Source organism: Aegilops tauschii, chromosome 2 (assembly GCF_002575655.3).
Source record: "Aegilops tauschii subsp. strangulata cultivar AL8/78 chromosome 2, Aet v6.0, whole genome shotgun sequence".
Taxonomy (NCBI): Eukaryota; Viridiplantae; Streptophyta; class Magnoliopsida; order Poales; family Poaceae; genus Aegilops; species Aegilops tauschii.
The window spans coordinates 459,114,921-459,125,740 of record NC_053036.3 but is presented as its reverse complement, the minus strand read 5'-3'; the positions used below and the strand labels follow the sequence as shown (position 1 = coordinate 459,125,740).

The window sequence follows — 10,820 nt, the reverse complement described above, 5'->3', positions numbered from 1 at the left end:
CTCTGGCGAACTTTGTTAGGATCGCTACCATGTCGGGTGACTTTGGCTAATAGACGTATAAAAGTTAGTGGGCAATGTCCTACGTACGGTATAGGAGCGGAGGATACCAAGCACCGGTTATTCACTTGTGCAAAGCTAAAGAGGTATGGAGGTTACTGGGTCTGGACTTTACTATTGATAGAGCATGCGTCGTGGATCATGCAGGAGAAACTATGCTAGAGTATTTATTGGTTCAACCAGCTGAAGAATGTGTGATCCTCGGTCTGAGAAATTCAACGGAAGCAATTGCTATTGGTTCCTGGTATTTATGATGAGAGAGGAGAAAGTTAGTGCGTAATGCAAAAGGTTCAGGAACCTAAGTTCATAGCAATGGCAATCAGAGATTTGGTTGCTAACTATACTATGGCGAGTGATGCAAAGGCAACGATCAAGCGACATGGCTGGGAAAGACCAAGGAGCAACTATGTGAAGCTAAACATGAGACTAGACTCGAATGGCATATTCCTCGCGGCAGGAACCGAGGAAGTCGATTGGTGCAGAGATGCGCTTATGGCCTAGGCATTGGCCTTACGGTTTGGTCTCAGTTTGGCGACTACAGTCGAGTGTAATCGCATAAAGATGAACTCCGACGACATCGAGGTGATAGAGACAATGAAGAATGGAGGTCGCTCTTTCGGTCTATCAGCAACAGTTTTTGATGATATATGTCTATCAGCAACAGTTTTTGATGATATATATCATCTTACGTGTGATTTCCCACATATTATTTTTGAACATGCTCTTAGAGAGACTAATTGTGCTGCCAATGATTTAGCCAAACTAGTTAGAAGGTGTGTGCAATGATTTAGCCAAACTAGTTAGAAGGTGTGTGCAGGGTGGATGAAAGATCCATCCGTAGAGATTGTTGATACTCTTGTAAAAGATATATTATGGTCATCACCTTGCAATTGCAATAAAGAGTACTTTGATGTAAAAAAAAACTAACTAACAGAGTACGAGGGCCAACCTGAGATGCCAGCTCCACCACTGATTCAGGAAAAACAAATGCTTTTGCATCACAAAGAATATACATCATTACATGCTGCTGTTCAACCAGTCTTAACACGCCGAGAAAAGCTACCCTACGATACACAAAATGCACACAACGCTTATACATGGCTCCAGCGTCCCCCTCCCAGCCGCTGCTACGAGATGCTGAGCTCGTCTATCGTTCTGGACAGCTCGATGTCAACGGCTAGTCCGTTAGCGGCCCCGTTCGCCTTTTGCTCCGTGGCGTGATTGCTGGCGCCTGAATTTGCTTCGCTGCCAGATTCGGTAGTAGGCTTAGCACCGGTTGCGGCTGCAGCGCATTCAGCAAACCGGTAGCAGGAGATGAGGTGGTCATTCGTCATGCCAGAGACTTGCATGAAGGTGTACACGACCGTTGGGCCTACGCTGCGGAAACCCCTTCGGACCAAATCTTTGCTTATCGCGTCCGCTTTAGATGTCTTGACAGGAACCTGACGGGGATACCTGAATGTGCTCAATATAGGTCTGTGGTTCACAAAGCTCCAGCAGTACTTATCAAATGACCCAAACTCCTCTATAACCTGCAATGACAAACACATGGTGACGGTAAGACAACATGGTTCAAGAATATCTTGTGGCAAAGATCATGTGCGGCTTTTTTTATCAGTAGAAGTGGTGCAAGAAGCTGCGTCCAAAATGTCAGTAAGAAAGGTAAATGTTTCATTTACATATGGAGCTACCGAAACTGAAGGAGAGTGAAATACAGCTATATATATTTCATTTGTTCCAATCCCAAAGCAGCACTTAGTTTCAAGAATCAAGATTCGCACAATTATGAGTAAAGGGCTAACCTTCAGTATTTGTCGGGCATTCTCAATAACACCCCGCAATTTCTGTTCAGATAACAAGGAGCTGCTAGGACTTCCAGGTGCAATAATCTTCCTCTCGCTTAATTTAGAGACTGATGCAGGGTCAAAATCCATGAAAACCTCCCTGTGAAGCACACCTGAAGATGTTACCAGGGTTGCCAAATGCCAACATCCATGTACATCAAAAGTGTAAAGAGCTACCTGAATATAGATCTCTTGTTCAAAATTGTTGGCCATGTAAGTTCGGCCAGTGAACCCGAGAGCACCAGTAACTCAAACAACTTCCTGTAATTATCATAAGCACTTCATAAGACATTCTTTGGAGAAACATAAAACAGTATGTTTTACAAAGAGTGTTGTATGCCTAAAGAAACTAGTAATTTTCATCAAGGTTCATCGTTGCATACTTGTCGTCATGAACTGGAACTCCCCACTCTTCGTCATGAAATGCAACATAACATGGATCTGCACTTGTAAGTGAATATCATCAAATCAAGTGATGACCACACTAAAGATAAGAACTTAAAAAGAATATTTTGAAAGATAAAAATGCACCATGGATTATATGAAGCAAATGATGGCTAATAGGCAATAAGATAGGGCAATAGCTTGTACATGGGACGGATTCTCTAAATAAACACTAGATTAGTGATATAATTAGCTTGATCTTATTGCAGCAATTGGTAAATAAAAAGTGGGGGGAAAAGAATATCTACGTAGTGAAATGCACTAAAATTAACAATCCTACACTTTGCTCAGGAGTATAAGTTCATGTCCCCAAATTTATGATAGTCCCACACTGGGTTTCAATATGCAGCTTTGCATATCGCTGTTATGATTCACTTGACAAAATAAAGCTGTGATTACATATTACCAGGTCCTTGTGTAATGAAAATAGCAACACTGGAGCAAAACAGGGAAGGGGAGAAAAGAACCCACTCCTGCCTACTTTAATATCAAGCCTATGAACAGGCAAGCATGTGAAAATTATTCCAGAAACATCCCAACTTGGAAATCCACAAGATTCTAGTGACTTCTCCTAAATAGTTTACATGTTTGTGAAGAAACTCAACGATTATATCCATATTTGTGATCAGTGAATTTGTTGCTCTACTGGTAAAAAACAGAAGTAGCCCGCATGCAGCTCTGTAATAGAATGCTATCCACAATACTCAAAACTCATGGGCATCCAATTGCAAACTTCTTTGAATAGGTCATACCTATAGTCACACACACACAAAGTCCTTAACTCACCAAGAAGATACCAACCAAATTCTCAATTTCACCTACTCTCTTCTATAAGGTCTTATATGTAACATGACAAACATCGCTGGTCATGTTCTAAAATATATATTGCTAGTCCGACAAAACATTGTTTTGCGTTTCTAAGTTTATAGCTGTGCTTTCATCGTGAATGATCTTACAGAATATCTATGTATATGTTGTTTCAGCAAGTAGAATTATAAAATACCCACTGTGTGAAGGTTTTGTAGAGTAAAGTTCCTGTATGACAAAAACCATCAGGGCATAATTCTACACTTTACTAGTCGCATCTAGAAATACCTGCCTTCTGCATACACAATCAGTAAAAAAAAATGATTACACACAACCACACTGGATCCTCACGACACATTAATGTGAACAAGAATACTGATACAGTGAGTAACTTCATAAGGTAGAATGACAGCCTTTAGCAATGTACCTCCTTGTGATGATAGCTTTCTAACTACTTAATCATAAATTTTCTTAGTAATTGCGACAGTTGGAATCTTAAAGATCAGAGACCCCTGAAATGCGTCCTGGTCCCCGGTTTGCATCATTGGAATCTAGCATTCTAAGCTCAATAAAATGGACCTTTTCATCTGAACTTTAGAAATGATGCAGATTGCGTCCTCTCCCTAGAACAAAGGCACTACTGCAGTACGAGAAACCATTGCACTAGACCAATTGCAGGTTTATATGTTCAAAGGAGCAGTGGCTCGAGAAAATGCAAAGCAATGGAAAAAGACGCACCGGTATTAGCAGTCACCCAAGCACACCTCCTCTTCAGACCAGAAGCATCACTTGGAGAAGCAGATCCAGCCTCTCTTTCCAGCATGGCAGAGACCTTATGATCAGCCTGGGAGACGGTCTTCTTCTTCCTCGGCCCAAACACCGGCCTCCCAATCCGCCCAGTGGATGCCCGGCTGCAGAATGAGTCTGTCGAAGCGTCTGATGAGCATGAGGCGTCGAGAGAGAACCCTGAGCGCAGTAGCAGCTCCTGCCGGCGCATCCCTGCCGGCACGCTGAGAGAAGGGAGCAATGTAGGCACCGCAGCAGGCTTCTTCTCCTCCACTGTCGCTGTTGCTGATGCGACATCCCTCCCAGGCCTCGGCGACGCCTTCCGACCCCGGGTAGCAGACACAGATCGTGTCCTGCTCCCCGCAGACCGCGGCTCAGAGTCTCCACCACCTGAAGCCGGCGACAGCCGCCCCCTCGAGCTAGACCCAGACATTGCGACCAAATCAGCAACTCGTCCCAACCTCCCCAAAACCCCTCCTCCTCCTCGTCCCCTTCACAGGCTTAGCAGGAAACCAAATCGGCGAGGCACAGCTGGTCGGGAAACATCAAATTGCGCGAAAGTGAGCACCAGACCTCGGGCAACTCGCTGCATTCCGAACGATCCCCAGCCCTCTCTCGGCAAATCCACGAGCAAAACCCTAGCAATCGACGCCTGACCTCCCCGGCATTGCGGAGAGCGAGCTCAGAGGCCTCGATCTAAACCCCAGAAACGCCCAGACCTCCCCGCCGCGAGCCCTCAGAGGCAAAAACGAAAGCTCAGCCGCGAAACCTCGCAGGCATCGGCGGCGGGGCGAGGGAACAGCTCCCGCGAGGCCCGATTTGGGTTCCCCCCAAGCAGCACGCCCCTCCTCCGAACCCCAGCGACGGCGATGCGGGGCGCGAGAAGACGAGAGGGAACCCTAGGAGCGCTGGGGGTGGCGGAGCGGGGGCGGGGGCGGAGGCGGAGATGGAGTGAGGTGTCCCGAGCAGGCAGCAGTAGCAGCAGCTCGAAATTTACTGCCGCTGGTATTGGTGGGTGGCACTCGGTGCCTTCGCCTGGTGTTTAGCAGTAGTAGATTTGGTTTAGCGAGGTGTTTTGGTCCTGGTACAGCTGCTTTGCGTGTGCGCCGTTTTTGGCCTTGGAGTTGGTGGTGGCAGCTCGAAGTTCACTGTGACCTGTCCCTTTGCTTCGAGAGATGCCTCAATGCTCTCTCGTCCAACGTGACAGAGGATTCCGTGTTTTCGTGTGGAGGTTGCTTCGCGGTCGTCCTTCTTTGCCTTCAATCTTTCTGTCTTTTTTTCGCCTTCAATCATTGTTAGAGCAACTTCAATGGGCGACTCATTTCGTCTGCCGCCATCCGTTTGAGTTGGCACGGACAAAAAAGAGGCCCAATGCGCCGACCCAAACCCAAATCGAGCCCGTTTTGCGTGCGTGTCGACGCATTTGCGGCCCATATTTGCGCCCCAATATGTGATGCGTTGACGCGGACGCGGAACGGACGCCACGCGAGCCTTCTTGGTGTCCGCCGCGTCCCCATCTGGCATTCGTCCAACTGCCCGCGGCCTACTTGGTCAGCTTAATTTATGACCTCGGACCCACCCGTCAGCGACGGCGGTCGTCCTTTTCTAAGCCGACCGTGCGGCGGGACCATCCTCATCCGCTTCCAGCCAGCCCCCATCCCTATCTAGCCACACTCTCCTCCCTCGTCGCCGGCAAACCCTAGCCACCCTAGCGAAGCCAGATGGGGCTCTTCTCCGGCGTCGGCAGCAGCAAGGCCAAGGGCAAGTCCCCCGCCATTCCTTTTCCCTCGGAGTTCCTTCCGCCTCCGCCAGCACCAGCTCGCCGGTCGAGGCAACGCGTCAACGTGCCGGTGCATCAGGCGGAGTGGCACTGGCAGCACCGCGTGCCTCTCCCGTACCCCGACGCCGCCCTGCCGCACGACTGGCACCTGGATCCAGAGAGGATCCCAGTGCCGGCGGCGCCGCGATCGACTAGGGCGCACGTGGAGGACGTGCGGCGCCGGCGGGCGCTCCTGACGCCGGAGCAACACCGCAAACCCGCCTACACAACCGACTGGCCCAACTTGGCTCGATGGTTCGCCTTCGAGCACGAGGAGGTGAGGCGACGCGGCGTTCGTGAAGTCGACCGCAGCGTGTCGCGCCCCCGCTCGTCGTCCGCGAGGAGGACCAGGAGGCGGAGGCCACCTACCACGCGGCCGTTGCGGCGGTCTACCGGGAGAGTGAGGAGGACGAGCGGCGCAGGGCGGCGGCGGTCGAGGAAGAGGAGGCGGCCATGGTGCAGGCCAAGGCCCTCTCCGCGGCGGGCGACTGCGTCCTGCCGCCGGTGACCCCGCCGTCCCCTGTCAAAGCCGAGCCGGAGCCGGAGCCGGAGCCGTCCCCCGTCGAGCGCTACTCCTGGACGGGAGTAGTGCGCGAGTGGGTCAGCGCGCCGCTGGTCTGGATGGGGGCGACGCCGGCACAGGAGGCGGCATACCTCGACCAGTGGCGCCAGCGACGGTTGGCCGAGGAGCACCGCCACGACGAGTACCTCGAGATGCTCGAGCGCGACGCCGAGGATGAGCAGCGCGAGGCCGAGGAGGAGGCGCGCCAGGCCGCGGCGGCACAGCCCGCTCCCGACATGAACGCCCTCTGTAACACGGTGTTCCCCTGGGCCGGCCCTGCGTCGACGCTCATCAGCCTCACGGACCCCGAGGAAGATGACGCCGCCGCCTAGGGCAGCGCCCCGCCTTGTAGTCTAGTTTGGTTTTAATTTTCTTTAATGCAAATGTGGACGCGTGGACTCTCGCCGGCTTTCGTGGCCGGCTTTAATGTTTAATTAATGTTGTTTTTATTTTAAATATGCATGTATTCTTTTTTTTTCTCACACCGTCAAAATGGGTTGGGCCAGTGTTGGGCGCATGCGCCGACCCAAGCGCGGAAGCGGATGTTCGTGCCCGCCTGGCTGAACCAAACGGATAAAAAGCGAACAAAATCGCCGACCGTTTAGGTCGGCCCGTTGAAGTTGCTCTTAGGGCCTATTTGTTCCAAAGGATTTTCATAAGAATTTAGAAATATAAATTTTAGGAAATTTTTCTATGTTGGTCATTTGGTTGGTATGGTTGAAGCATTCACTCAAGCCTCTTCGAAAAGAATACTTTATGTTTTTCAGTATGTAAACAAAAGAACCAAAATCATGTAGGGTTTGAATGGGCATGACATTAACCTTAGTTCAAAACTGGGATTTTTTTTCCGATCGAAGGAAGTATTATTTTTATTAATACATTTTTTGGAATTCTGCAAATCAAAGAGACATCAGCGTGCCGCTAGATTGAGGCTTCATTGGATATGTTGTTTGGACTTGAGGTTCAGCTTGTGCTGCTTCTACGTTTCATTAAAAAAACGTACACTGCTTCTTGGTGCAATCTTAGACAAATAATACCCAGATCAGCAGAATTTGGATTGTGGCATGTTTTCCTTTTCTGCAAATTTGTGAGTGTGTGACTATGCGCATTGTTAGATAAAATTGTTGAATGCTAGATATCCCTAACCAGAATATTCTCTTAAAACTTAGTCAAAATTGTATTTATAAGTTTCATAGAATTAAGGACAAGAAAACACGCACATGGGTATTGGATAGAAACCCGCCCTTACATTTTTCTCATAAACAAGTATGAACATTTGCGAGAAGCCGTGGCACATTTATTATTGATGATCTTTTGCTGCTTGGCTAGTTCGTGTTTTTGTTTAGTTTGGCAAAATGAAGCTAAAAATGTGCTTGAGTATAGCATGATACACTTAGCATTTACAGCCAACAAAGAATATGGAAATTGTATGTCATGCTTGTCCAAATGCGCATGGCATGAACAAAAGGTGTGGGTATACCTTTTTTTCGAGGGCAAAAGATTTCCCTCGTCTAATAATTAAGAAGAATGGTGACAGAGGTTTATAAAAAGAAAAGGACAAAAGATACAAGTTGAACTACTCTCCTGACAATGATGTTTCTCAAGTGACTGGCACCAGCAGTTGCCTAAAACTTGGCCTCGCTCTTGATGTTGGTAAAAAAGGAAGATGATGATGATGGACTTGTTCTAGAAGATTCATGCATTTTGCTTGTTCCATAAGGCCCAATTAGTAACATTGTGAGGGAAGTCGTAGCTTTTCGATTTGTAATATTTTTGCTCCACAAGTTGATCCATCATTTTTATGACTGCTATACCGTCCACCGAGACAAGTCTAGCCATTCGTTAATCATTCTCCAAAACTCTTAGTAAGAAATGGGTAAAGAACAGATGTGTACCCACTGATTCTTGCGCCCTCTTGCAAAATGGGCCTAAAATTCGGTCAAACCTGCTTTTCCAAACAGTCTGGGATCCACACCCTATTTGGAGTCATAAAACATGCAAAATGGGCGTAAAATACTTTGCATTTTGGGTGTGCGCTAGGTTTAAACTTCACCGAACATGACACACAGACATAAACACATTGTCTGTTTGGATTTGAGATTCAGCTTTTGTTGCCTATAGGCACAAGCTCAACTAATGCAAATGTCTGGTTCTATAACTAGATTTGCATTCTATCACTCCCTCGGTTTGCCCGGCCATGAATAGGAAATAGAAGATGTGTTTCCTGGACCTACTCGCGACTTATAAGCAGATCTTTTCGCTTTATTTATGTCAAACTTGTCATCACCTACAATACATAAACTGGAATCATTTCACGTTTTACCCATCCCTCTAGCCTAACTAGTCGAGATTTTTGGTTATGATAATTATGTTGGGAAACGTAGTATTTCAAAATTTTCCTATGATCACGCAAGATCCATCTAGGAGATGCATAGCAACGAGCGAGGAGAGTGTGTCCACGTACCCTCGTAGACCGAAAGCGGAAGCGTTAAGTAACGCGGTTGATGTAGTCGAACGTCTTCGCGATCCAACCGATCAAGTACCGTACGCACGGCACCTCCGCAATCTGCACACGTTCAGCTCGGTGACGTCCCTCGAACTTCTAAATCCAGCTGAGGTCGAGGGAGAGTTTCGTCAGCACGACGGCGTGTTGACGGTGATGATGAAGTTACCGACGCAGGGCTTCGCCTAAGCACTGCGACAATATGACCGAGGTGGAAATATGTGGAGAGGCACCGCACACGGCTAAGAATCAACTTGTGTGTCTATGGGGTGCCCCCTCCCCGTATATAAGGGAGGGGAGGAGGGACCGGCCGGCCTCATGGTGCGCCCCCAAGGGGGGATTCCTACTCCTACTAGGAGTAGGTTTCCCCCCTTTCCTAGTCCAACTAGGAGGGGGAAGGAAGGGGAAGAGGGGAAGAAGGAAAGGGGCCCCCCCCTCCCCAATTCGGATTGGGCTTGGGGGCGTGCCCCACCTCTTGGCCGCCTCCTCTCTCTTCCACTAAAGCCCATGTAGGCCCATTAAGCCCCCGGGGGGTTCTGGTATCCCTCTGGTACTCCGGTAAATGCCCGAACACATCCGAAACCATTCCGGTGTCCAAACTGTTGGAAATATGCCCTAGAGGCAATAATAAATGGTTATTATTATATTTCTTTGTTCATGATAATTGTCTATTGTTCATGCTATAATTGTATTATCCGGAAATCGTAATACATGTGTGAATACATAGACCACAACGTGTCCCTAGTAAGCCTCTAGTTGACTAGCTCGTTGATCAACAGATAGTCATGGTTTCCTGACTATGGACATTGGATGTCATTGATAACGGGATCACATCATTAGGAGAATGATGTGATGGACACGACCCAATCCTAAGCATAGCATAAAAGATCGTGTAGTTTCGTTTGCTAGAGCTTTTCAAATGTCAAGTATCTTTTCCTTAGACCATGAGATCGTGCAACTCCCGGATACCGTAGGAGTGCTTTGGGTGTGCCAAACGTCACAACGTAACTGGGTGACTATAAAGGTGCACTACGGGTATCTCCGAAAGTGTCTGTTGGGTTGGCACGGATCGAGACTGGGATTTGTCACTCCGTGTGACGCAGAGGTATCTCTGGGCCCACTCGGTAATGCATCATCATAATGAGCTCAATGTGACTAAGGCGTTAGTCACGGGATCATGCATTGCGGTACGAGTAAAGAGACTTGCCGGTAACGAGATTGAACAAGGTATTGGGATACCGACGATCGAATCTCGGGCAAGTAACATACCGATTGACAAAGGGAATTGTATGCGGGATTGATTGAATCCCCGACATCGTGGTTCATCCGATGAGATCATCGTGGAACATGTGGGAGCCAACATGGGTATCCAGATCCCGCTGTTGGTTATTGACCGGAGAGGCGTCTCAGTCATGTCTGCATGTCTCCCGAACCTGTAGGGTCTACACACTTAAGGTTCGGTGACGCTAGGGTTGTAGAGATATGAGTATGTGGAAACCCGAAAGTTGTTCGGAGTCCCGGATGAGATCCCGGACGTCACGAGGAGTTCCGGAATGGTCCGGAGGTGAAGAATTATATATAGGAAGTCAAGTTTCGGCCACCGGGAAAGTTTCGGGGGTTATCGGTATTGTACCGGGACCACCGGAAGGGTCCCGGGGGTCCACCGGGTGGGGCCACCTATCCCGGAGGGCCCCATGGGCTGAAATGGGAGGGCAACCAGCCCTTAGTGGGCTGGGGCGCCCCCCATGGGCCTTCCCCCTGCGCCTAGGGTTGGAAACCCTAGGGTGGGGGGCGCCCCACTTGCCTTGGGGGGCAAGTCTTCCCCCTTGGCCGCCGCCCCCTCCCTTGATGGGATCTTGGCCGGCGCCCCCCCTCCCAGGGGGCCTATATAAAGGGGGGGAGGGAGGGCAGCAACACAACAGCCTTGGGCGCCTCCCTCCTCCCCTGCTACACCTCTCCCTCTCGCAGAAGCTCGGTGAAGCCCTGCCGAGACCCGCT

At 49.1% G+C, this 10,820-nt stretch overlaps 1 protein-coding gene across 1 annotated transcript; it reads right to left on the bottom strand.

Moving 5' to 3' along the window:
* Positions 1-1,030: 1,030 nt before the first annotated feature.
* Positions 1,031-5,026, bottom strand: LOC109778731 (uncharacterized). Its single transcript, XM_020337307.4, has 5 exons — positions 3,891-5,026; positions 2,285-2,342; positions 2,079-2,162; positions 1,860-2,001; positions 1,031-1,589 (listed from the first exon to the last, which is right to left on the bottom strand). The coding sequence occupies exons 1-5, from the start codon at positions 4,369-4,371 to the stop codon at positions 1,185-1,187; spliced, it is 1,170 nt and encodes a 389-aa protein (XP_020192896.1). The 5' UTR covers positions 4,372-5,026; the 3' UTR covers positions 1,031-1,184.
* Between the last annotated feature and the right edge of the window lie 5,794 nt (positions 5,027-10,820).